General features: G+C 40.8%; 7 protein-coding genes across 7 annotated transcripts; 4 read left to right on the forward strand and 3 right to left on the reverse strand.

The window, feature by feature from the left end:
- Window positions 1-168: 168 nt before the first annotated feature.
- Window positions 169-1,317, reverse strand: BCR41DRAFT_65308 (hypothetical protein). Its single transcript, XM_022030959.1, has one exon. The coding sequence runs from the start codon at window positions 986-988 to the stop codon at window positions 341-343; it is 648 nt and encodes a 215-aa protein (XP_021881275.1). The 5' UTR covers window positions 989-1,317; the 3' UTR covers window positions 169-340.
- On the reverse strand, window positions 814-2,273 carry BCR41DRAFT_354038 (hypothetical protein; the record flags this gene model as incomplete). The annotated part of the gene is made up of 4 exons (XM_022024247.1): window positions 814-1,307; window positions 1,440-1,608; window positions 1,696-1,817; window positions 2,138-2,273. Coding segments are annotated over 3 exons (573 nt in total), but the record flags the coding sequence as incomplete, so codon positions are not given.
- Window positions 1,544-2,967, reverse strand: BCR41DRAFT_65426 (hypothetical protein). Its single transcript, XM_022030960.1, has 4 exons — window positions 2,943-2,967; window positions 2,138-2,878; window positions 1,696-2,002; window positions 1,544-1,608 (listed from the first exon to the last, which is right to left on the reverse strand). Exons 2-3 carry the CDS (start codon window positions 2,583-2,585, stop codon window positions 1,848-1,850), a joined length of 603 nt encoding a protein of 200 aa, XP_021881277.1. The 5' UTR covers window positions 2,586-2,878; window positions 2,943-2,967; the 3' UTR covers window positions 1,544-1,608; window positions 1,696-1,847.
- Window positions 2,968-8,058: 5,091 nt separating this feature from the next.
- Window positions 8,059-9,126, forward strand: BCR41DRAFT_422301 (hypothetical protein; the record flags this gene model as incomplete). Its single annotated transcript, XM_022030135.1, has 3 exons — window positions 8,059-8,288; window positions 8,373-8,837; window positions 8,982-9,126. Coding segments are annotated over 3 exons (837 nt in total), but the record flags the coding sequence as incomplete, so codon positions are not given.
- A 318-nt stretch (window positions 9,127-9,444) lies between these two features.
- On the forward strand, window positions 9,445-10,913 carry BCR41DRAFT_354045 (hypothetical protein; the record flags this gene model as incomplete). The annotated part of the gene is made up of 4 exons (XM_022024248.1): window positions 9,445-9,632; window positions 9,659-10,241; window positions 10,289-10,534; window positions 10,618-10,913. Coding segments are annotated over 4 exons (1,287 nt in total), but the record flags the coding sequence as incomplete, so codon positions are not given.
- Window positions 10,914-12,208: 1,295 nt separating this feature from the next.
- On the forward strand, window positions 12,209-15,572 carry BCR41DRAFT_396494 (hypothetical protein; the record flags this gene model as incomplete). Its single annotated transcript, XM_022028808.1, has 6 exons — window positions 12,209-12,545; window positions 12,668-12,747; window positions 12,845-13,912; window positions 13,990-14,751; window positions 15,227-15,261; window positions 15,389-15,572. The coding sequence occupies 6 exons, from the start codon at window positions 12,209-12,211 to the stop codon at window positions 15,570-15,572; spliced, it is 2,466 nt and encodes an 821-aa protein (XP_021881280.1).
- Window positions 15,573-21,288: 5,716 nt separating this feature from the next.
- On the forward strand, window positions 21,289-24,210 carry BCR41DRAFT_381025 (glutathione synthase). Its single transcript, XM_022027286.1, has 9 exons — window positions 21,289-21,654; window positions 21,796-21,871; window positions 22,273-22,421; window positions 22,551-22,676; window positions 22,784-22,864; window positions 23,017-23,100; window positions 23,249-23,318; window positions 23,476-23,749; window positions 23,875-24,210. Exons 1-9 carry the CDS (start codon window positions 21,356-21,358, stop codon window positions 24,180-24,182), a joined length of 1,467 nt encoding a protein of 488 aa, XP_021881281.1. The 5' UTR covers window positions 21,289-21,355; the 3' UTR covers window positions 24,183-24,210.
- Window positions 24,211-26,183: the final 1,973 nt, after the last annotated feature.

The raw sequence follows: 26,183 nt of genomic DNA on the forward strand, positions 1-26,183 counted from the left end.
TCCCTTGTTTCTTGGTCTTGCCTTCCCTTGGCTCTATCGTTGCCTATTGCATTTTCTCACTCACATCTGCTAAACATATTGAGACGATTTTGTTTATTGCATTTGGATAGTTTTCTCTTATCATGTCGCTTCACAATTTTTTTTTTTTTTTTTTTTTTTTTTTTTTTGGTGTTAAAGAAAGTATACTTAAAAACAGAAAACTATCTGAAAGAGCAGATCCATTATGATGACGACCTTCAAGCACTAGTTCGGAATAACTGGGATTAGTTCTTAACGTACGACAATAGAACAGTGTAGAGAGCATTGAGTTATACTGAGTCCTCCTCCTCCTTCATATCATTTACGCCTCCGCTGTTCTCCTTTTGCGCTTGAGTTCCTTCACCTCCATGACATCTTTGCCCCCGCGCTTGACCACCTTCAATTTGGACTGAATTCCCAGCTTCATATTTCGATGAGGCATGCTCAGTGTTGGAAATGGACTGTTGTCTTTTACATGCCCCTGTCGCTTTCCCTTTAGGCACTTGCTAGTAATCCGGACCAATGATTGAATCTGAAACAATTGGAAGAAAAAGATTTGATCCATTGATTTAAGTTCGGATGAACAGGTTGGCATTGTAAGCTCAGAGATCCTTGCATGGATGACAGTATTGCCAATCATTGCACCAAGGAAAAACACTATCTCAGGGCCGACAGACTGGAAGCTTATGAGTGGCAGATCTTCTTCAAGACCGGGGAGTAGATCATCGAGGCTGTCTTTTGTAAAAATGGCAATGCGGAGGGTATCCGCATTCTTTGACTGTGTTGTGGGGTGGATACCCTTGATTTCTCCATAATATACCTCACGTTTTCCCTCTGTTCGACCCACAATGTCGGGTTGCCTGGCTTGCCCATCCTGAGCCAAAGCAGCTTTTCTGTTCTCGCCCGCAGTCGATGCACTGTTAAGACTGCTAAAAGGAATAACGACAATTAAACCAAAAGAACATCCCATCTTCCTATATGCAAACGGCTAAACAATCAGGATGATATTACCATTTGAATTGGATATGGCCCGGTATATTCATAAATTCACGTAAAATCGGCACGATGACGGACGACATAATATCACTTTCACTTTCAATCTCGCACCATGTATTGTAGTGTCGAAACACATACAGAGCCACAAACAAAACAGGTAATATGTCTTTTTCTTGGCATGTGTAATAGGATCCCATTATCATGTCAACGACCGACCTAAGATCGATCTCGGGCTCCTCGGCGGTTTCAAGGTCCTTGGATAGGTATCTCAAGAGATTCATTGATCCCAAATTCTGCAGTCAACAACCAAAAAAAAAAAAAAAAAAAAAAAAAAAAGGTGATTGGTGCCCATTATGCATTGCTCAAAACAAACAAGCAGTCAAAAAAACATAATGTCAACAACAACCATAGCCATATCCGCGAACCTGGACCCAAGCGCTCCATAGTGCAGCTGCTTCTACCGACCGCTTTACGTCTTTCTCTTGCAGCTCGCTGGTATAAAACCGACGGAGAACTTCCTTTGTGATAGCTGAGATCTCAGCAGTCTTGAATCCAACATGCTCTTTGTCAAAATGCAGGACACCAGAGAGCAGCCTAGATTGATACATTTCATCACGTCGATTAGTTTGTGTAATTTCGCTTGAACGTGAATCTCATTTGTATGGAGTCAAACTTACTTACGCAATCTGATCTATTTGCTTGAAGTTCAAAGATGTCTTCTGCTTGATCTTGTTGTAGGACTCAGTTATCCGAGGTCCCCAGTCTTTTGTCAGCGGGAAACGGAATGTGAATTCTGGCCGCTCCTTACAGTGGAACTGTAGATATGTCCTGGATTAAGGTCGTCCAAATACCTCACCCTCATCACCTTTGTCTCCGCTAGACAGCTGTTCGTGATTGTCGAAAGTTCCTGTGACAGCTCCTTCATCGTTGTTGATATTAAAGAGCGGACGGCACGGAGGCGACAGTGTTGGTGATGACAAGCCCGAGCCTCAGTCAAATAATGGAGTGCGAGCAGACAAAAATAGCACTATCAGTCGTCGGCCATGCAAATATTGAATGAGAGCAACAAACAATAACAAACAATATCAAATATAAGTATAAATAATACTGTAGTAACTCTTACCTCGTTTCGGACCCACCTCGAAATTGTTTGATAAAAGTGGAATCAAAGTTGAATTATTGACGCTGATATAATGTTCTCTAACAGCCCCACTTCCTTCGATTATCTCGCTTACAGCCGACTTCGTGGACATTCGGACTTGATAGCGAATTCTTCGGTCTGCCCAAAATTCACCACCTTTAGATGCCTTCCACACTTTGTACTGATTAAGCGAACGTCGTCTTATGATATACGGTACAGTTGTTGATTGTAAAACTTGCATAAATAGCGGATGTGCATCTTCCTCACAATGGAACCCAAGCTCTTCGGCGAATTTCGACATTTCTATATCTTCACCCCTTTTAGCTTTCTTTTGTGCCCAACTCAACGGGTCATTCACACATGGTTCAACTGAGTCGGCAGGATGAAGAGGAGGTAGTTTTTCCTGTGGAGCTGATGATACGCTTCGCATTTGTGATTCTATACGCTCATGATTCTCGTGAACGATTCAATATAAGTAATGAAATTTCAATTTACACAAAAACAAAAGAAATCAAAGAATCATTAAGTGGATGTGATGTTATAACATTGTTCGATCCAACTCGTCTTTCCGCCGCCTCGCCGCGTACTAAGCAAAGGTTCGCTAAGAAAGATTCAGTATCCTGAAGCTAATGTTATAACGTCTAATTAACTATGAATGCATCTCACAATCCGCCGCCTCGCCGCGTACTAAGCAAAGGTTCGCTAAGAATGTGCTCATGAAATCTACAGCCCACTTAATAATTCTAAATGAATAATTCTAAATGAATAAATCAATTACGGACCTTACGATGTATTATTTGTAACCGCTGAGTACAGTTGAAGTTCAATGCTACTTAATGTTAAACAGTTAATACACCTGAAGTTGATTGGACAAGATTAATGAACCAATGTTACGTGACAGCTTTTTTCGAAACACAACTGGCCGCCGACGTGGTCTCCATTGTCCTCGTCTGGCACCACTTGAAACGGGCGCTGACGGAGTTTGAGAGTCGCCAGGACCTACAGGTCATTCACCCAGCCAAAGTTGGATTGGCAGAGCGAGGCGATAGCGTGGTTCAGAGCTAGGTCTACACTCGCAAGCGAAAAAAAGGAGATACTGCGACCAAAATCAATGAACGATCGCAATGAAATATGAATAATTATATTTTAATTAAAAGGATTCTGGAATTCTTCGTCTCGTTGGGAGCCATCCTGCATATCTTTTTGTGGAGATACCTGTTCCCTATTCTCGTCTTCACAAGCTCTTACAAGCTTTTTCAAAAAAATGGCGCACACTACTCATGTTACTTTTTTTTTGCATTATCCAGCATGGCCTCCATTCCCTCCGGAGTGCGCATATCATGCCCACCAGACAACTTGGCCAGTAGCTCAACCGAAGTATGAAGTGACTCCTTCGATAGAGGTGAACTATGCGTGCTGCTCACAGGGGGTGGAATGGGTTCTTGGACTCCATCGGAAAGATCAGGAAAGTTACAATCCTCTACAGAAGGGCATGGCCCATTTTTATCCTCCAAAACATCCTGCACATCTTTCTCCAGCCGTTTGCCTCATTCACTGAGGTAACCAAGTGCTCGAAGTACGTCCTTTCTTGCCTCTCATAAAGGTGACGTCGCGTGTACCGGAGCTCATGGTTCCGCTCTGCATTGGTAGTCGACATGGTTTTGAAGGGCGGCCGCATCTCTTCAGGAAGGACCGGCGTTTCAGCAAAGCAATTCCTTAGTGTTGTCGCTTTAACGGAATTCCATGCATATGGGATAATCGACCACGCGTGTCCATTAAAAATAGCCCTCGCCATGTCAAACGTTCGGATGAGATGCGACTCACGGATAAGCATCTCAAGGAATGCTCCCTTGAACACACTAATAACACCTGCGTCAAGGGGCTGCGTAACAGATGTTGGGTTCACCAGGAGTCGTCGGACGCGGAGATGCTTCCAGGATTAATTGATAGAAGGGTCGCGCATATCAATGTTGTTGTGTTGTGGAGCTGAGTCTAGGAGAAGTAGGCTTGGCTCCGTGAGCTGGTCATCGAGTTCTTTCAACCATTTCACAAAGATATGGTTTGTCATCCACCCCGATTCAGACTTCTTCACAACCATCCTACTTGCCGACTCTTCGTCAATGCCCTGGGTGATATTTTTGCCTAGTATATAAAATATATCACATCAAGTTAATGTCTAATATTTAATATTTACCAAGGTTTTCAGTAGTTGCTTCTCCTTACCAATGACTAGTGTCTTCAATGCACTCATGGATTCTGCCTTGAGGAGCGATGTGCCCGAAGCGTTGATACAAAATAGAATGGAAACACGGCAGCTCCTATTTGCCTTGATACCGGCTTTCGAGACCTGCGTTGTATAAGACTTGTGCTCCAGCTCCTTGAAATAAAATCCTGTCTCATCGCAGTTGTATATGTTGTCAGGCTTGGGAACATAGCCGCCGAATCTCGACTAGTTCAGGCTCAATCGCCTTAAGGTCAACCGATGCTGCTTCTCCGTGGAGCTGGCAATACGTTATGTTATGACGCTTTTTGAAAGCATCGAACCAGGAAGCTGAAAAAGACGGCATCATGTTGTTGGAGTCCGAGTCAAAAGGATTTTTCTGGTCGGTGAGGACAATATAGGTGGTTTTAGCCGCTTGCTTTATCATCCTTTTGTTGACTGGATTGTTTCGCTTCTGCTGATCTTCCAGGCAGCCATTTTAAGAGCACCGCCTCAAGCTGAAAATTCTTTCGCTGAGTCAAATAACATGCGCCCTTTGGATACAACGGAGCCTGTTGTCGAATCACATTTCTCTTTCTTTACATGTCGTAAAAAGTAGCCTTCGGAAGCATATATCCAACCAGGTCACCGAAGCTTCTAAAGGTTACATTGTGGGAGATATCTTTTTGTCGAAGCAAAAGATATTCGTATATATCAAGGACCTCGATTTTTTGTTCTAGAGTCAAACACACCTTCGCCATTGGGATGGCGTGGTTGTCAACTGAAGGAAGGATAAGGGGAGCATACATATCGCAATTCCTTGCACAATCTAGAAGCCAAGTACCTCTCCTTCCGCTTGCGTTCAATCGTTTTTATTTCAGACTTTGTATATTTGGTCTTCTTGGTCACTTCATAAGCAAGAGCCGACTCTGTGGAGCGTTTTCCAGTTGCCATTTTGATGCTTGGATGCGATTGTTTAATGTAAGGGAACAGGTGATATGTTGTGAATAGTAGCAAGCGGTGGTGGGTTCAAAAATGATTTATTGTTCAAGTCTGCCCTAATCTGCTACAATAATGATGGCTTTTATACTATTCGGGGACGCCGTGTGGAAGTCATAGGGCGTAGTGGGGCTGGGCAAAGAGGCGTAGTGGAGGCGTAGAATTGTCCGGATATTTCGTCAGACAAATCTTGTCGGACATTTCACCAGATGTGCATTTCGGGGAACCCGTAAATGCAATATCACCTGAGTATATATATATATTTTATAAAGTTTAGAATACCACCCAATTTAGTAAAACCTAATTATTATCCGGACAAGTTTGACAGTGGGATGTCTGGATATTGCAAGTTCGACTATACAATAGTCTAGAGAGTTTTCGCAAATATTTTTTTCGTCAAGGATTTTCATCGGGATATTGAACCTTACTTTCGCCGACGTAAAAATTGCAGTCTGTAAACAACTTATCGTATGTGCTATCCCTTAAACAGTCAACCTGGCAAATTTCATTATAAATGGGCTTAAAATCCAGCAATTCATGGGCATTGTCTTGAAATTTTATTTCGATGTCGAAATAAATGACCGAAAACTAAACTGTCATGGAGCTATCCTGGCTTCTTTATTTGTGCCAATAAAAAAACTCTTGAAGGCTTTCGCATGACACTAGCATCCTCTTAGGGGGCCCATTGTGTTGTTTATTTATTGACTGGTGTAATAGCAGTGATAATATTCGCCATAGTATCGACTTGAAAGGAGGGCAATCTGAGTTGATTCATTCTACCGCACCATAGAGCTTGCTCGGCAAGACTTGATTTGTCACATCATTTGCTTCCTCGTCTTCTTGATATATCTGGGTTGGTAAACACTGCTAATAGAGTTTGTTGGGCCTGTTGAAACCAGAGGGAACCACAGCAACATATCATACCAAATATCTCTGTTGGAGTGAGTGGTGAACTGTGTGTGGTTCAGATGTAGTGGACATAAACGGCGAAAGAATGCATCGAAAGGATGTGAGCGGTTATGAGAGCAAGGAAGAAGGGGTTGGTATGCCTGTTCAAGTCCTTGGCAAGAGGGCATGAGTAGCAGTTGTGATCTCAAGTTGATTTCGGTGAGTCTGCATAACAATGGTATAGTTTCTAGACCCTGTCTTCCACGTACAGCATTGCATTATTGGTGTTTTCAGACCTGGCACCAATCATGCGAGGTATTTCTTTTTCTGAGGATTCCTTGTGTTAAACGGCCAGACAGAAAGCTTAAAAGACATACAGACACAACGGTGAAACAAATGTATGTGAGCAAACAGCTGCTGTGTTTATTTGTTGTCTGCACATGCCTTCTTTCATCGCGGGCTTTTTTTTCCTTTTTTGTTCGTCAATCACTGTGTGCACGAATAAGCAGCTGAAGCATCTCTTTGTTTCTGTACATGCATAAACACATTTTACATCGCGGCGTCTTATTTATTTTCTGCAATTCCAAAACACAAAACACAAGCGTTTTCCATTGGTGCCTCCAGAAGAAATAAACAAACTTTATTTTGGCGGCCACTCCACAATCATGCCATGGTTATAACAATCCCTAGGAAAGGATGAAACGCGTCGGTATTAATCTCGCTTCTGTAATTCTAAATGCATATATTTTGGCGATTGGTATCAACTATCAAGTTCGCACATACACACACCAAACGACCGCCAAAAACCACCACTCTCGCTTCTGCTCTCCCTCCATCCACAAGGCGCTGCGCAATATCACCATTAACAAGGCACCGTCCAGTAAGAAAGGGTGCTTAGCTAGCTTTTACTCCAAGCAATAAGCACATCACCTATCTCCGCCATTGATGCCGGAACCTGAGAGCCAACGAATATCTCTGCTTTAACGCAATAGTACTGGGGCTGTTGGAGCAAAAAGCATCATTTGAAGCCATTCTCTGATAAAAAAGACTTTTTTTCTTTAGTTGTTACCTATAATCACCGAGTCATATCTGTCAATGCATTTATTACCCTTGTTCAAAATTATAAATCATTAAATTCCTCACAAAGCAAGGGCCACTGCAAACAAAAGAAGCTGAAAAAAAATTGTATAACAAAGGATCGACATCAGCACTATATGCTGTATACCGAGATGGTTTCACTTTGGTATCTCAATGCTATTTCTTCCAATCTGCCGTTCATGCGAGAGCTTGTATTTATTTGTCAATCTCTGCTATTGACTGGGACAAAACCCCAATCCAAACAAAGGAACTGAATAAAGATTGATGTGGCCTGTGAAGCAAAGGATCGATATCAAAACTATATGAGACAATGATAAAACTCATCATCAACCCAGGATATAAAAAGGGATCATTGTCTTCCTCCTTCAAAGTCCCATCCCTTTTACCACTGCCACTTGTTCCTGTATCTTTCCCTCAATATTCTTTATCTATTCGCTTTGAATCTTTACACCATAAAAAAGCTCATCCTTTTATACCTTTGTCGCTCTTTTTTTTTTCTTTTTCATTTCTTTTCATCACCACCATTTTTCCTTTTTTCTTTCTCTTTTCGCTTAGATATTGACCATGGGGCTGAAGTCCTTCTTCAAACTGGTTGCGGATCGCGGGGTTTTACCTTCGGAAACTGGCGTGGGCACTTTCTTGGCGGCAAATCCTGACGTTAGGCCCGATTACTAATCTTCGATTAATTCGAAAGGTTGAGTGGAACGAGAACTATAATAAAATGCTTCAGGGCTACCTAAGGGAAGCTAGTAAGGTGTTGGGAAGGAACGTAGCCTCTGAGGAAGGCCGTTTCAGTGTAGCTCTCCGCATTTTTACTTCCGGCCATCAAACGTCGGCCCAAGCGTTACCATCGAACAATGAGTTCGATAACTTCAAGCAGCGTTTACTCAATGGAAAGGATCTTCGCCATAGAATGGCTCAGCAAAGGCGAGCGCAGCGCCGCAGAACGTAAGAAAGCTCAAGCTATAGTTTTTGGCCTTGAAACCAGACGTCCCCAATACTAATCGTTAGTCCCTTTCTTGAATAATGTAGAGGCGTACCATCATTCTATATAGCGGAAGGGTCACATAGGAACCAATTCCGGCCCATCTTTTCTGACAAGGCGAGCATATTGAATGGGCGCACAGTTGATATCAGTAACTACCGTCAGCACGATAGGCCGGGCCTTAAGCATCCACCACGTCGGAGAAAGGCAAAAAAGAAGCAACAGAAAAAACGAAAGCGGAAGCACAAAGGCAAGAAGCCCCACAGGGCTAAAAAAGAAGGTGCACCAATTAGGAACTTGAAGGATGCTACGAAGGTTGATCACAGCTACAGCAGTAAGCACCCTATCAAGGCCTTAACAACTGGGTCCCTTAAGGCCTCCATGGCAAGGAAAGGCGGACTGGACGCAGATGAAAGGGATAGTATTGCAAGCCAGGTCCGAGGGGCAGTTGTTGTCCTCAACCGACTACGCCGCTATGCATACTGGGCGATCGCCTTGGGCATTGAGAGGATCATTGTTGCGATTAGCAGTCATTTACATGGGTTTTTACTATAGCAAAGATTTTTACCCTTTTTATTTAACGAAGATCCCCGGATCATAATAAACACATCTTTCTTTCGTTCTCGTTACTTATTATGATCCTGGCATATTTCAATCATGCGGTTACCAGGGGCAGCAAAGTCGAGGAAAAAGGCACTGGACGAGGTCTTGGATAGCAATGATTATTCCTTCCGTCTCGCCACCCTTCTTTTGAGTGGTCAAGGTGGCCCCAATTCAGCTTACGCGAGGGCAAAAAAACAAGGAAAGGCGGTAGAAACGCCCCATCATCACCTCGCTTATGAACATTTCAAGGCCACCACTGAACTTTCCCCAATAAAGGATATAGACATCACATTGGGGGACGTCCAAGGCTTTGATCCCAAAAAGATCACATTTCCAAGAGCGTCAGACTTACTAATGGGCCAAGTACAGACATCATTAAGGCAGCACTACAGGAACGCAATAGTATAGCTTGTGTAGGGGTATTTTCATGCATATTCTGCAATCAAATGCTCTTTATTCACACCTTTTTTTTTTTTTTTTAGTTTGATGTCGAGAAAACAAACGAAGATATGAGCGACATTGAGTTTTTTTTTGCGGGAGAACAAAAGAGTGAAAAAATACTCAGACTTTCCTACGTCCCCCTGGTCACCCGGGTATGTGTATCTGTCTGAACACGCCCTAGTTGACATCCTCTGGGCGAACGAAGATACCAAGCAGCTGCTGGAGCGTATTCTGCCTCTCAATAATGCTTCCAAGACTGCAATGTATGAGTGTGTACAGGGAACAAAAGGGGTTTGATACAGGCTCTCTTTTGTGACATTGGAGGTGATCGCATGGTTCGTGGATATCAAGACAAAGTATCCCTGCAGTCACAGGACAAAGATCTAACTCGGTTCAAACTCAAAGGGACGATTTCTACCAACGGTCTAGTTCTGAATCTACTTGCCTATGACACAACCCAGACGAAGAGACAGCAGCAGTCTGACGTAGATGAAGAAGACCCCAGCCAAGAACTGGAGCTTTCTCAGGGATTTCTCAACACGACGTGTTCAAAGGCGGCCGGTGAAGACCTAACAGATGAAGACTATGCAAACATAAACTGGAAGAGGAGCTCCAAGCTGCTTGAAAACGTTGAGCTCACATTCAACAAACCAGGGCGATGCCCATCCGCAAACACCACAACTATCGTCGGATGTGATCCTGGTATTGTTAACGCCCTTACGTTTTCCTCGCTGGACCCTCACAACCCTAACTTGCGGCAAACGGTAAAGGTGAGAAGCAGGTTCTTGTACCTCCCTGTCCTCCGCTTCAATCACCTGTTGAACAAAAGGAAGCGTGAAAAAGGAATGATTGAGGTTGAGAGCGCCATCCCTGTGTTTGGAAGGGAACGTATAATGAGTACTTTCAATGGATGAACGAGGAGTCTCAGACACAGACAGGATCAACGAATTTGGATGTGCTTCAAGAGTTCTACGAGTCCAGATGGCACCTGAAAAAAAAATGGGACCTACGAAAGGCTCAACGAGCTACGTTCGGCTACGCGGTACAGCGAGTGTTGAAGATGCTTGGGGATAAAGGAGTACTTGTCGTCGGCCTAGGGTCCTTTGAAAGTAGTAAAGGAGTTCCCAGCAAGCACACTGCTATAACGAGGCATCTTGTCACACAGGTATGGCTGTTTTTAAAAAAGTAAGCAAAGCTGGAAAGCCATAAAAGCCTTGCTAATAAACGACTGCCATTTGAAACGCTTAGGTCAAAGCACGAGGACACTTCGCTGTAGGAGCGCACGAATTTTACACCAGCGCCCGCTGTCCCCGACCCCTCTGCGATAGCTTTTTAGAGACGGTGTACCCTCGCTCTAAATATTGCAGGACATGTAAGGTATTCTTCGACCGTGACGCAGTAGGGGCGGAAAACATCGCAAGAATCGGTCTTGCTCAAATTGAGAGACAAGAGAGACCTGCAAAGTACAAGCCCACGGAAGAGTCGCCTGCTCCGGCTGCAAAGCGCGCACGACGCTAGACACAAGTATTTGGGTGCCGGCACACCCACAAAAAATTTGTAAGTTCTGTTTATTTTCGTCTCCTGTATCCATCCTCTCTAATCTTTTGCCCCTGAATTTCTGGACTAACTTTAAAAACCGTAGATAAAGAAGTATACAGTCACACAAATATATTGGTGGAATCCTTGCAACTTCAAAAAGTCCTTCCTGTTCATCCTGAAAAGTCCTATACACCTCGGCTTCCCGTTGCAATAACTCTTTTCTGTCCTCTTTATGCTGTTGGTGCAACAACATCGAGTTGACATGTGTGCTTTGTGGGGGATTGGAAATGATCATTATGGCAGTTGAGGTAAAGAAGATAGCAAAAATATGAACGAGGCAACTGTTACGTCCTGAGGCTAGGGAGTGTACCCAAATGGAGCACTCCCCTTTTTATTCATAGATCAGAGCAATTATAAGGCTCCGACCTAGCTAAAATAATAAACAACTTTTGATCTCCTTGACTTCCGACTTACCATAAAATATTTCAGCAACGAAAAAAAAAAAATTCTTATTGAATCAATTCAATCCTTGGCTTGACGAAAATTTCGTCAAATACGTTGCTTGATGAAAAAATCAAAATGAATTTTCATCGGGACCAACTGGAAAAAGAAATAAGGTTCATTTTTGCTCTTCCCGATGAAAACTTGATGTAAAAATCGATTTGTCCAATAAATATTTCAGCCACTGTCAATCCAGCCGTTACATCACCTTTTTGCCACCAGTTGTTTCTTATAATTTGTTTGTTTCAAAGCGCGTCAATCCCTTCCTCCAAGCATAACAACCAATCAAAGCCACACACATCCACTTTCTTCTCTTCCTCTCCTTCCCCCTTCCTTTTCCTTTTCCTTTTTCTATTCAATGCTTTAATACTATTCTGTGCAAAATAATAATACACACATTAACACATCTCGTCTCGCTTTTTTTTTTTTTTTTTTTTTTTTTTTTTGGAGAAAGTAATGTCTAGCCGCTATAGTACATGTAACATGTACAAAAGTCCATATCTGTTTGAATATGCCTTATATTCATCCTATAACTGTCTAGTCATCTTTTTTTTTTTTTTTTTTTTTTTAAAAAAAAAATAGTAATAATAATAATGATAATGATAATAAAATAAAAACCAATAAATAATTTACAAAGAACAAAGAACAAATGGAGGCACTATTTGAAAGATTTCTATCAACTTTGGCTGAACTTCCGCAGCAGATTTGGAAAAGCCAGTCACATCAAATCACTATATTTGATGCTTTCTTTCTCCTTCTTCACCAGCTTATTAACTTTTTTTGTCTAATAATCACACCAATGACAGGCGAAATCACTATCTTTTGCATTATTGATGGAGAATCCACAGCGTTTCCTGTGAGGATTCCACCAACAAAGACCGTGGACGAACTCAAAAAGGCAATCAAGAAAGAATATGAGCCAGACCTAGATTACCTTTCTGCTAAAAAGCTCAATCTTTACTATCTCTCAATCCCTTCCGCGCCGAAAAGACAAATCATGCTCAACTATCTAACAATCGAAGAAAGATCAAAGGAGCCAGAGGAGCTAGACGACGCAACAAGCGAGATTTCTGAATTCTTTGGAACGGCGCCACCAAAGAAAACCATTAATGTCATCGTCCAGCGGCCGTTGGGAGGTAAGGGATTAGCTGTTTGTTCTCAAAGCTTTGTGTATGACATCATTGATCAGGAAGCAATTCTCGAAATATCATGATTTTTATCTTTCTGATTTTTTTTTTATTTTTTTTTTTAATCACAGCTGTCATCTGGACGAACACCTCAAGTATCCTTGCATTGGTTAAGCAATATGAACGACTCATCGGCACTAAACAAGCTCCGGTATGCTGCCTATTGTGTTTACATTTTGGGTGTACATCGCTATAAGTTATGAGTGGACGGAAGATTTTGTGCTGACTCTTTATTATACTTGTTATAGCTTGTTACATCTTTTGGTTCAGAATTCCCACTTTGCCGCAGAGAGGAAACTCTTGACGTATTATGGAATGGGAGTTGTTATAATGGCGTCTTTGAGCGATTTAAAAACCGCAAGAAGAGCGACAAGGGCCTAAATCCAATCCCACTTCTTGCCTGTGGGCCAGGTACAGGCAAAAGCAGGTCCCTCCAAGAAATTGGAGGAATGCTTCGTGAAAAGGCCAACTCTTACGGTGACCAGAGTATTAAAAGCGCCTTCTCCAATATGGTCTCAATCAATATTTGCTACGGCAATGGCACCGCGGTCAGCCAGTTCGATAACAAAATTGGAGGCGATGCATCTATTGCTGTTAGATTACTCTACGGATATTTTATCAGTAACAAAGACTCCGATAGCAAACCTGTTGACTTTTTTCTGCAAAAGGAAGGCATCAATCTACTCTCAGTGAGCAGAGCCATGGAGGTTATTCATGCTGATATTATCAGACGAGGCACACCCACTAACAATCCGATTGTGCTGGTCATCAGCATCGACGAAGTGAATCATTTACACAATGCTTACCCAGGTACCCTTCGAGAAGTTGCGAATGCTATTGGGAAACTGAGCTTGAGAACCATAGAGCCTTTTTGTATCCCTATTATGGCAGGCACAATCCAAGGACCCATCGAAGAAATGCTCATGGGATCAACATATCGTATCCTACACCTACCTCTTCCTCTTCTTACTGACGACGACGTGATCGAAATTGGCCGTAGGCTTCCTCCGACTATAGACGGTAAGGCTCTACATCTGACTGAAGACTACCTAAAGCATGATATACTGCTCCACCGTAGTATTGCAGACATCGGTGGAGTGCCAAGGGCTGTGGAGCATTTCTATGAACACTTTGTGAATCGCTTAAAGAAACTAAAGAAGATCCCTGACAAGGATGAGAAACTTACGGAATGTCTGCGCAATGTCGATATCATGGCCGTTATGCAGAGCCTGGCAGTTCGTTTAGACACACTTTATCCTTTTGGGAACTACGTGGAGTTCATGACACCTGTAGTGGAGTGGCAAGGGCCATTCTTGGTATCCCAGTCAAAATGAATGATATTATTGGAGGTGGCACAACCTATAAAGATCTCAGGACAACTGGCCTAATAAAGCTGGAACGAGCTGAAGAGCATGACATATACCATATACGTATCCCATATTTGTGGCTGGTTTTATTGATCAGCGCTTCCTATAGCCAATCCGAGTCCCCTTTGAAGTACTGGACCGCTTTTATCGATCCAAAGCAAGATGTCTCCTGGGCAGGCTGGGCTCTACGTTTATGCCTTTTCTCTTACCTCGGAAAACAGACTGTGTCTCTGCAGGAACTTTTTGCAGGTGCTGAATTTGATCCCGAGTTTCCAGAGTTTAAAGTTGAAATTCCAGAGCACCGCAATGTTACAGTGCATCAATTGCTCGAAATGTCCCCCAATCACGAGATCGCAAAGGATGTGGACGGCAAGGAGCATACTAACTTTCTTCAAGAGTTTCACAAGATATTTGTTAATGGCAAGGGTGCTCCAGCTGACGGCTATATGCAGTTGCGTTTACAGAACAGAAGAGACATTGCGTCTTTGTGTCTATTTTGTCAAATGGAATGGGCCGAAGAGAAGGATTCAAAGACGTCTAGCCCTATCAACCAAAAAACAATTGAGAAAGAAATTGAAAAGATTGCCGAAGTGAACGAAGTTCTTAAGAAACGATGTCCATCCTTGGAATGTGCCTTTGGTATATTTTCAAATCGACAAATAGCTCCAAAGGCGAACCTCCGTTCTCATACATTTATGATGCCTGCAGTTGGGGAGAAGATCTGTAAAGAAATCGTGAGCGAGCGGAAGAAGCGACGATTTGAGGATGAAGATGATTTTAAGAAAAGGGTGAAAATGTTTCCAGAAAATGAGTTGGCGTTGCTTATATTCTAACCAATCAATCACCAGCGGACCGACTTTGCAAACCGAGAGATGGATCAATGAAAGCAGGCATTTGTTGCTGTGAGCAAGGAGGTCAAAGTATTAGTCAAACTGGAAGCGAATCAGCGCTTTTTGAGAACAAGCAGGTTCTTGTTAATTTTTAAAATCACTTTTGTGAAATGCAATAAATGTAGTAGAAACTCTAAACGTCATAAATATAGATATATATTCATTCGCTGTAGATTGATGCCTTTTTTGACATGAAAGATATATTTTAATCAGCATATTATGCAATATTGGTACCGCTTAGAACCAATGATCAGTTGCCATTATTGCGGTGCCTTCATGTTTATTGAAGAATGTGTGTGCAACGCAGTAGTAAAAGTCGGCCAGAATTTCCTTTATGCTGTGGGAGAGGTCAAGTGGATATTCCTCCACTTAGCCTTGGTTTAACTTCTTGATGGGCAGAGCCGCAAGGTAAGTTATTCCGTTAACACATATAAGCATATAACTGCGCTCTTTTGTTCACGTCCATGGAAGTGAACCTTGATAAAGACCTTGCGAACAACCTATATGGAGTGTACACGCTTCGTATCATTGGAAGGGTTGGTACTCTGATTGATCCTATGACGCCAACTGAAGGCGCTGCCTCTCTGTTCCTGCAGGCTCACGCTCACATTCATGACCCTGCTCAGCAAGCAAGACTCCGTAATAACCATTTCGGGGATTCCTTGATGAAGGCCTGTTGCAGTAACCACAGCAGCTCCTTGAACTACACTACCCGATAGCCCATACGCTCAAAGACGTCAGAGAATGTGCGCACGAGGATATCATGCGGCTGAAGGTCGCCATCTGTGCTGGGCCTCAGCATGAGGGGAGAGGGCAAAGGCGAATGCAGTACAGGCCCTCTCATCAACTGGAATCGTGCTATTGATGGCTGGCGCCAGTAGTAAGGTTTCTCAGCAAGGCATCATAATTGAAAGCAGAGCCAGTGGTTTGAAAAAAACCAGTGAGGTTCATCCAGCTCACGAGAGTCTCCATAATAACCTCTTGCATCCAAAAGGCGAGGACTGGACATATAAAAAATATAAAAAATGGCCTAGGCCAGGTCAAACCTCTGCAGGGCCTCATGGTGACAGCTATGACGGTAGCGAAAACGGCCAGCTAGAGGTGGATGTAGGTGAGGGCGATGGCCGAGCTAGGAAAAGTCGAGAATACGCCAAGCTGGAGGAGTTTTACACGTACAGGCTGCAGATTCGTCCTTTGAGCTCAACAGACCAGCGATTTTTCATCAGGATGAATACATGCTTGACTTATTAGTAGGCTACCGATCAATACAGTAGGCTTGAGGTGGATCAGCTTCAATTCATCAGCGAGAACCAATCTAAGCTGAAGACGGATCCATATATCGGTGTTGTGGGTGCAATTGAACTTAATCTCAGGCCTGGGCTATACATGCGGGACATTGTCTACAAGGATGCTTTGTAAATAAGCATCCTCTCATTTACTACCGTATCTTCCAAATATTCTGCCTTATTTTGTGTTTTATTTTTTGTTTATTTTACTACTGTACATGTATATAGTCTTAACTGATTTTGCTTTATTGTATTTTATCGCGCGATTCGTAAAAAAGACCCAATCAATAAAAAAGTTATGCAAAGATACAATTGGTTGTATTTGACTACGATTTTTATTTTCACTTTATTTTGCCCTCATGAAATTTCTAACGAGGCAAGGCAAGAGCCGGCCGTGGCGAAGCCACGGTCTCCGGCTCGTTATAATTATTATGGAAGCAGTTTGATGTACTATTCTCAAATTATTATTTTATACCTCTTTAGTTCTGCCCTCAAGTCTACCTCGCTGTAATTCTGCGTTTAAGTCTACCTCCATGACATATTGCTTGATACTTGATAGTTTTTTTGTCGGTTTAGGATCCACCCGATCAGCCCCAGCCTTAGCTTTTGGAACAACAAAAATCAATACAACGTCCTTCTCTGAGCGAATCCACTTTTTTTCTTGAAGCTTTTTAAGAAGTTCTTTGCAAGATTCACTCTTGATACCATGATCTACGTTTGCCGTAATCTGGAGTAGATAATTCGGCGCTATTAGCATATCAACGCAGGCAAAAGTCTTGCTTTTTGGGATCCATAGTTCTCCTTTCATCGATTTCTCGTAAACATCAAAAGCTTCGAAGAATTTAACCGTCGGCTTGGCATTGATGGTGATGGTGATATCTTGCTTTTTCTCTACATCTAGACTCCTGGCCACGAAGGTACAGTCGCCTCTCCGTAGTATGCGACGTATACATATCTCGAGCATAGCTCCTAGATATATTCTAACTTTGCCATTGACTAATCGATCCAATATCATGTTAAAAGTATTGTCGTCCGCTGCTTCGTACACCTTTTCGACCTTTTCGAGAATGTGATTAGAGGCCCACTCTAACACAAATTGCTGGTGATCTCCTATTGGACGACGATGAAGAAGTGGGCTGCTATATTGTAGTGAAACTTTGGCCTGTTCAAAATATTGTAACAGCTTCAATGGATCGTTGAGGTTGTCGAGGGCTGTTTCTACGTGACTGTACGCTTCCCTCCTAGCTCCATCAAGATCTTTTTCATTAAAGTGCAGTCGGTTCGCTGGTTTCTCGAGAACATACCTTGGCACACCACCTATCTTCTCATAGAGTTCCATCATAAATTCTTCGCTGACGATGTTAAAGGTCCGAACCATTTTTCTACACTGTCTTAACTCATCCAGCTCCCATGGTGCCATGTAATAAATCCATACCACCCTCTTTACAATTTCTTTATACATGTTGGACTCGGAAAATAACGTCTTTGGTGATACTGAGAAGATAGTTCGAGCCTCCATAAGCTCCGGCTTTGGTGAGCTGTCGACTAGGAACCAAGTGTTAGGTAGGTCTAGGAAGGCGGCGAAATCCTTTATATCTCCATTTTGAACAGTAGATAACCCACCAAAAGCGTAGCACATTGAATCTTCTTTTCGCTGGATGATGACAATAGGTGGATCATCCTCAGTACTGGTTGCAAGTAGTCGGATGGCAAAATATATGAGAAAGGATGACTTCCCTATACCAGCCGTCCCTGTAACAACAATACGGTTTCGTGCATTGTTCTCAGCGTTGCAAAACTGTTTGGTGATTAAATCGTAGAGATCCTTGAATTCCTTTCTTACATATAGATCTTGCGCATCGATCACCGGAAGATCCATCCCTGGTAGACTGGATATCACATAATCTGATAATATTTTGGAACCCTTGATACCACCAGAATTTCGGAGCTCGCGAGCCACGCTAATAATGCTGTAGTAAATACTATCTACTGGTAACCTCTTCCCCATGTACGAAAGCAGCTTGACCCTCTCTTTCGAGCTTAGACGCGAGATGGCAGGGCTACCATTCACTATCCCTTTCGTTACAAGCCCCGCTTCTGTAATCGCATCCATAAGAGCATCTCTACTTATACTTGGACGAGCTTTTTTAGAGGGTGACTCTGATAAAAGAGATAGAGTGATCAAAGTTAATATTCTTGATTTATTGCACATCACTCTAAATTGATCAATAACCAGCTTCTCGGCCAAAAGCACTCACCAGAATCTTCATCTTGTTTTCTTTTCTGAGCTAAGTATCAAAAGCGAATAATGAGAAAGAACGTTGAGTTATCAAGACACAAACCAAATGGTGATATCATGCACATGGCCGTTTAAGATATAAACCAAGCTTCATCAACTGGAAATATCAACAATCAGTCCATCAAGAGCCAAAGATATACCTCGCTGCGGTGGCTTGACAAAAACATGGATCGTTTTCCTTGGAAGTTCGGAATTAAATATGTCCCCAAGCTTCCTTGACGCGGGTGCGAGAGCCTCTTTCGACACAATTTCTGACTCAACGACAGTCTTGCCTTCGTCAGGGATGGAGACCTTGTAGAGAGTTAGCTTCTCTGGTGGGATATCATCAAATCTAGCAGGTAAATAGATGGCTTGCTTGAGCATCCCAACCGATTTATCGGAGAAAATCTCTACTGAGAACGACGTTGCTTCTCCCTCAACAACGCAGTTCAGCTTCAGCAGCAGTGGGATGGCGCGCTTTTTTCGTTGTGGGTGTTGGTTTTCTCTTTTTCGTTTATTGAGTGTGGAGGCATCCTCAGGCTTATTTGCAGCCATGTTTTTTTGTGCTTGGCTCCTTGTCGAATCATTTGCAGCCATGTTTTTTTGTGTTGAGCTCCTTGTGGTGGCCATTGAAAATTAAGATGAGTGTGGTTGAAATGCAGGGAGAATGATGGCTAAATAGGCAAAGGTATATTCTTACTCTTTCACCCGTGGCCACGGTATGGAAACAATAATGAAAAATATGTAAGGCAAAAAAAAAAAGAAGGAAAGGAAAAGAAAGACAATAAATGAAGGCTTGGAATGAATAAAAGAGGTAAGTGGTGAAATATGAAAAAAGTGGTGGCGAAAATGAAGTGGAGCAAAGGAAAGAAAGGAGCGACAACTGATAAATTTGTTCCTTTATTTCAAGGTTAGGCTTTGCGTGAGAATTTTTTTTTTTTCAAATCAGCCACGTGCCATTTTCTTGGTCATTGTGACGTGAAAACCAACCACAATCTTTTAGTGCACGAAGAACTCACACATTTCTCATTTTCCATGTCCCTCAGATAAACTTTTGTTCACACTCGACTTGCTCATTCCTCTGCTTACAACTGCTCCCCAGGAGGACTGAAATGATCATTGAAGGGGACATTTGAAAAGGATTATAAATTTGAATTTGCCAGATGTCAACTGATCACTTTATCCGCTTTTACTATAATACAACTTTGATTACAGTTTATGATAGCCTTAAAAGCTTCTATTGCAATTGAGCCCCTAAGAACGATGCAGGACTGTTGTTAGAATGTCCACTGAAAGTTAAGTGGACTACTATAAAGACAATCGTTAACATACAATATGTGCGGTGTTATATGGAATTCCTGCATAAAATGGCTGTTTATTATCATTGCTTGTGCAGCAGAGGCAATATACCCTGCCAATATTTGTTCATTCCTCATATAGGCCATTCAGCTTTTTGAAGGAATATTGACACATTCTCTTGAGTTGATCATGTTATTTAGATGTTGTGCCTGTGCACCATACAACCCTTTATGCTCATCACATACTCCTTGAAGATCCAAAAAACTCCCAATCTTCATACTGAAGTTATTCATCGTACGTTAAAAAAATAAAAAAATTAAAAAAAAAAGAGCTGGCAATGCAAGCCACACTTGTGCATGATAGAAGTCGTCAACTATCTAGGCCCTGAGGACGAAGTTCATGTGCTCTTCTCTCTCAGGTTGGGACCAAACTTGACATTTTGGCCGGAGGTCTCTTTTTTAAATTTGAAGTCGAGCACACTGCTCTTTTTTTTTTTAAGTCATTTGCGCCACAGGGAATAGCTTAGTTTTTCTATTTTTTTTTTTTTAAAGATGAGAATGATGATAGGTATATTTCGTAGTGATAATCGGATGAATAAATGAGATTGTGAAATGAGAGCAAGAAAAACAGTAGCATGCTTTACACGTAGGCCATTTTCCTGTGATCTGTAGGACTTTGCTTGAAAAAAAATGACTTAAAAAAAAAAGTTTGAACATAGAAAAAAAGCTATCTCCTGTGGTGTAAATGACTTGGAAAAAAAAAAAGAGCCTTCCTAGCAGTGTGTTTGACTTGGAAATTTTTTTCAAATTAAAAAAGAGACCTCCGGCCAAAATGTCAAAGTTTGGTCCCGGCCTGGGAGAGAAGAGCAAGCCACATTTGCCTTCAGCACGTGCATGTGCACATGAACTTCGTCCTTAGGCTGGTTGACGAGCCTACCAGTACCAGCTAGACTCGTAACCAGCCTATATAAATGTGGCTTGGATGTAACAACTCTAGTGTCTGATATCAACTTCGCTGGCATTCACAAGGTCATGAATAAAGAGGTGATTTTCCGAAGGATTTGTAGTACATCTGTCAGAGTCTCTCAACTGCTGAACAACCAATTTCATCCAATCTGGGCCCTTGCTTCCAACTCTTTTCGTATATTGCTCCTCCTTTTATTGTCTAAAAGGTTTTTTCCGAACCTACTTTCCTATTCTTTTAATATTAAGGATTGTTGCGAAATAATTAAATATTGCTGGGCATGTACGTACTTGGATAGCATCGCAAGAGTCGGTCTTGTTCAGATTAGGAGCCAAGGGAAGCTAACAGAATACGGAAGAGCCGCCAGCCTCTCTCCCCCCTGCAAAGCGCGCACGACGCTAGACACAAGTATTTGAAAGTTCTCTTCCGCGTCTTTCTGATTATTTTTTTTTTTGCCCGTGAATTTCTGGGCTAATTTAAAAAAACCTTACAGACCAACAGACATACCGTCCACCAGAACCTTGTAGACATGACACAATGCGCAGACCCTGAACGGCCTGCGAATCGTTTTTTTTTTTTTTTTTTTTTTTTTTTTTCTTTCTATTTCATTCTCATCACATTACTCATTTCTTTTATTCATACATTCTCATTGAGCCATAACTAAATTTCAAACACAATGACAGACTGGGCTCCAACCACTTCCGAGGAGCAACTTTTGATTCTCAAGGACGCGGCACTTGACTTTGCACTGTCTCACGGACTTGTCGTTCGTCCTCCTCCTCCTCCCGTGACAGCAGCAACATCCATTTCAAACATACAAGAGGCTGAGGGTGTTATCAACGCTCCTGTCTCACTCTTCCCTTCTCCTTTCCCTAAAGCTGCGTTCGATAATGCGGTCAAGATTCAACCCTTGTTCAATCAGCTCGTGCATGATATCTCTGAGGACGATGAGTTCCTGAAAGAAATTATGGAAAGGTACTGTATGGATTCTTTGCAAAAGTCGCCAATATGTAATATCTTTATGAATATATTCGTTCCTCTCCCCCCCCCTTTTTTCACCTCATTGATCTAATAGTCTCTCTTATCTGCTTTACCATTTATGTATATCAACTTTAGTCTGTCAACTGTGGATGACTTTGTCAGCCGTCTTTACAATCTTTATATTACTGTCAAGAAACGGGGCATCACTCAGGTAATTCTTTTTTTATCATTTTATTTTATTTTTTTATAAATACTTTGTTTGCTGGTTTCTTGTTATGTTTCAACTGCAAAAAAAAAAAAAAAAAAAAAGTAATCACCTATTTGGATGTGTCGATGGCGCCATCGATATCTTCCAAGGTGTATTTTTTTTTTTTTTTTTTTTTTTTTTTAATATTTGTTTGTCAACTAGGCAAAAACAAAATGATTAGAAATGTTATTGTTGAGAGACAGATCAGAATATTTCCTGTGAAAGAAATGCTGATTAATGTGGCTCATAGAAAAAGCGGGATTTTGCGTTTATTTCATTGGTCAATTGCTTACAAATGCATTGTGTGCTGCGCTTCTCCAAAAAAAAAAAAAAAAAAAAAATTCTTTTCGTTTTTTTTTATTTAGCCTGCATCGTTGGGAATTCATCGATCTGATTATATCATCAATTTGAATCCAGGACAAGATTTCTCGGATGCAAAGATCAAACAAGTGGAATTGAATACTATCTCTGTCTCGTTCGGAAGTTTATCATCATTGACAGGAGATCTTCATCGGTAAAAAAAAAAAAAAAAAAAAAAAAAAAGAGAGAGAGAGAGAGATGATATAAAGCTTGCTTATGAGGGAAAAAAAAAAAAAAATTTGAAGAGTCAGTGATTGACCATTGATTGGTTACGTGTCTTTAGGTACTTGCATGCTACCACTGGATATCTTACAGACAAGGTGGACAACTCAATGCTTCCGAGCAGTGATTCGATTTCTTCAATTGCCTCAGGACTTGCATCTGCTCATGAGCTATATGGATCGAAAACGTAATTTTTTTTTTTTTTTTTTTTTTTTTTTTTTTTTACCAATGTTGTGTTCTCTATATCAAGCTTCCCATAAGTCTAAAATAGTCTTCTACTTCGCAATTGAATAGTGCCAAGGTCATGATGGTGGTGCAACCAGGAGAGCGCAACGCGTTTGATCAGAGATGGATTGAATATAATCTTTTGAAAAAGTAATGTAGACCCTTCGCAAAACTCCTCCCCAGATATGTATTCTCGATATCAGGAGCTGGATTTGGATATTGAAAAAAAAAAAAAACATATCAATGGAACAACATCTAACAAAGGCTCATTTGACTTGCAAATGTATGGATACATAATATAGCCATGGAGTAGTGATGATTCGCAGGACTCTTGCAGAGATTGCTGAGCAAGGTAGTTTGCATCCGGAGACCAGTGCACTTTATATGTAAGTTTTTTTTTTTTTTTTTTTTTTTTTTTAAAAAAAAAAAAAAATTGAACAGCTACTGCGGGAGAGATCGTCAAATTTTTTGTGTCCTTGTACTAAACGCCACCAAAAAAAATGTACTTTATTTCTGACATGTGCATCTATCTAGGGGCGATCAAGAGGTCTCGGTTGTATATTATCGATCAGCATATGCTACTACCGATTACCCTACTGAAAAGGTATTCGTTAAGAATATATTTACCAAGTCCAACTATGGTTCAGGATGCCACAATAATCTTTAACTTTCAATCGAAGAAAAAAAAAAAAAAACAACGTCTATCGTTGATACTGATAGAGATCAAAATTTTTTTTTTATTTTTTATTTTTTTACGAAAGGAATGGGAAGGAAGAATGCTTGCAGAAAAATCATTGGCCATCAAGTGCCCTACAATTGCCTATCAACTTGTTGGAGTCAAGAAGGTTCAGCAGGTTCTGGCTGCACCAGGACAACTAGAGCGCTTTGTCAAGGATCCTGCTGATGCTGCTCTGCTGCGTGCATCATTTACAGGACTGTATCCCTTGGATAGCTCTCCGGAGGGAATTACTGCATATGAGGCTGCCCTTGCCAATAGTGACGAGCTAGTGATGAAGCCTCAGCGTGAGGGAGGAGGTAAGGGATTAAAAAGCTTGGAACTTTTTTTTTTTTTTTTTTTTTTTTTTTTAATCAGCATGTATATATCCTGACGTTTTCTTTTTATTTTTTATTTTATTTTATTTTCTTTTTTTAAAAAAAAGGGAATAATATCTATGGGAAGGATATCCAGAAGGTGTTGAAGGAACTTACTCCGGAACAGAGGAATGCATATATCTTGATGGACATTATCCGTCCTCCTATTACGAAGAATGTTTTGTTGCGAAAAGGCCAACTGCTGCGAGCAGATGTTGTGTCGGAATTGGGTATTTATGGGATCTATCTACATGATGGTAAAAAAGTGGTGCGAAATGATAATGGTGGACATTTGCTCCGCACCAAAGGTGTAGAGAGCAATGAAGGAGGTGTTGCTGCTGGATTCGCCGTCATTGATTCTGTAGTGCTACTCTAATATATTAAAAACAAATAAAAACAAATAGAAACAAAAGAAAAAACAAAAAGAAAAAACAAAAAGAAAAAACAAAAAGAAAAAACAAAAAGAAAAAAAAAAAAAAAAAACAAATAGAAGCAAATAGAAAGGAAGCAAATTCACACACACAACATACACACATTACCATCTGTTGCAGCTTCTGTGTTTTGTGGATGTCTAGTAAAGTACTATGTAGTACAAATGCTCAGGCTCAAATGGATACAAAATGAAGAGGGCAGTTCATTCTTTTTTGTTCATTTGATTTGATCGAGAACAAATGAAAAAGGAGGAGTTGTAAAAAAAAAAAAAAAAAAAAAAAAGATGAGCAAGGAATTATGAGAAAACAATGTTGGACATCGATGGTGGAAAAACGATTATAATGCAAAAAAAAAAAAAAAAAAAAAAAAAGTTGTACCATCTAGGCATCCATACCCTTTTGATGTAAATTGTGTAATGATCAAGTACTCCATATAAGGATCATTAATGCCTTTTTTGCACTATAATATATATACGCTTTGTGTAATTATCGTGATTATCACAAGCAAAAAAATGTCGAGGAAAAGATAAATTATTAAAGCCGACGACAAAACCAACTATGTAAATACAATATATTATACATATACTATACATGTATGCTCATTCCAATTCCTTTCTTTCTTTTACGTGAAAACGAAGGTTGGGGCGGATGGGAAGAAAGAAAGCGAGTTCATTAGTGCTGAGAGCTTTCAGAAAAAAAAAAAAAAAAAAAAAAAAGAGAAAGAAAGAAATGATCATCTGACCTGAGGAAAATAGAATTATAGAACCGTTTTGGATAGGATCCTCTACAAAATAGAAAAGCGTACGCCACTATATAGGGTAAAAAGGAAATAAACGTTGTTTATAATTATTCAAACATACATTTGTAAATGTGTGTATCCAATGGCTGAATGTATTGTAAAGAGAAGGGGGGGGGGAATTCTTCAGGGCAGGTCAATCAAAAAAAAAAAAAAAAAAAAAAAAAAAAGTCCGACAAAAACAGACGAACAGACATCACAAGTCTGTGCGACCATGAACGGTCCATGCTAAAAAAGCAAAAAGCATTGCTCTTTGAACTCTTTTTGTTTATTTTATTTACACTTTTGGTTAGACTAACCTTGCAATTGTGTGTGTGCAGCTCTTTCTGTTTACATTTATTTTGTTCCGCATAATGAGTACATTTGTAGATAAAAATAAGAAAACGTTTTGAACCAAGGTTTATTTTTCGATCACTTGGTGACTTTGGAAGGGAAGGGGGAGGGGAACAAAACGGAAAGGGGAGGGGGGGGAAAAGCAAAGAAAAAAAGACAGGAAGGGAAAGGTTAAAGGGAAAAAGGGAAAGAGAAGGGAAGGATAGAAAATGAGACCAATAGATGAAGGCACTTTTTTTTTTTTTTTTTTTTTTTTTTTTACATTAATCTTCATTCAGTTACTTTTATTCCTTTCTCTTCTTACTCTAAACCTCTTCTCTTTAGGTACCCTTTTTTATGTTAAAAAAGACGCTTTACATACACGTGTATTTCTGCAGATGATGGCAAAATTATATCTGTAAGAACGTATCACGAATAAAAGAAAAAAGAAAAAAAACAAGAATGAAGACAAAAGGCATTAGGTTGGCAAAACGTTGGCGACAATGGCTTGTATTCTGTGTTCGAACCTTTTGCATTATCCTTTGGTCCCTTTTTACCCCCCCCCCTTTTTTTTTTTTTTTTTTTTTGTCCCTTTGTCCTTTTTGTCCGCCAACTGCCCGTAGGTTTAGGTTGGTTGTAACAATATAGATTATGGGTGGCATAAAAAAAAAGTATAAAAGTCTGTATACATATATTATATATATATATATACTGATCAATTGATGGGGCCATACAGACCCTTCCCTGGGTCCTTGCTCTCTTTTTTTTTTTTTTTTTTTTTTTTTTGCATGAATCAGAAAAAACAGAGAGCGGGTTTTAACGAAGGTTGATATGCAAA

Source organism: Lobosporangium transversale (genome assembly GCF_002105155.1).
Source record: "Lobosporangium transversale strain NRRL 3116 chromosome Unknown BCR41scaffold_19, whole genome shotgun sequence".
Taxonomy (NCBI): domain Eukaryota; kingdom Fungi; phylum Mortierellomycota; class Mortierellomycetes; order Mortierellales; family Mortierellaceae; genus Lobosporangium; species Lobosporangium transversale.

What these genes read in the sequence shown, in the direction of transcription:
- BCR41DRAFT_381025 (XM_022027286.1), top strand. Translation starts at nt 21,356, where the DNA reads ATGACAGACTGGGCTCCAACCACTTCCGAGGAGCAACTTTTGATTCTC. An exon ending in AGAAACGGGGCATCACTCAG is followed by an intron (nt 21,872 to 22,272) that starts GTAATTCTTTTT and finishes TTTTTTATTTAG; the next exon opens with CCTGCATCGTTGGGAATTCA. An exon ending in TTGACAGGAGATCTTCATCG is followed by an intron (nt 22,422 to 22,550) that starts GTAAAAAAAAAA and finishes ACGTGTCTTTAG; the next exon opens with GTACTTGCATGCTACCACTG.
- BCR41DRAFT_65426 (XM_022030960.1), bottom strand. Translation starts at nt 2,585, where the DNA reads ATGCGAAGCGTATCATCAGCTCCACAGGAAAAACTACCTCCTCTTCAT. An exon ending in CGAGGTGGGTCCGAAACGAG is followed by an intron (nt 2,003 to 2,137) that starts GTAAGAGTTACT and finishes TATTTGACTGAG; the next exon opens with GCTCGGGCTTGTCATCACCA.
- BCR41DRAFT_65308 (XM_022030959.1), bottom strand. Translation starts at nt 988, where the DNA reads ATGGGATGTTCTTTTGGTTTAATTGTCGTTATTCCTTTTAGCAGTCTT.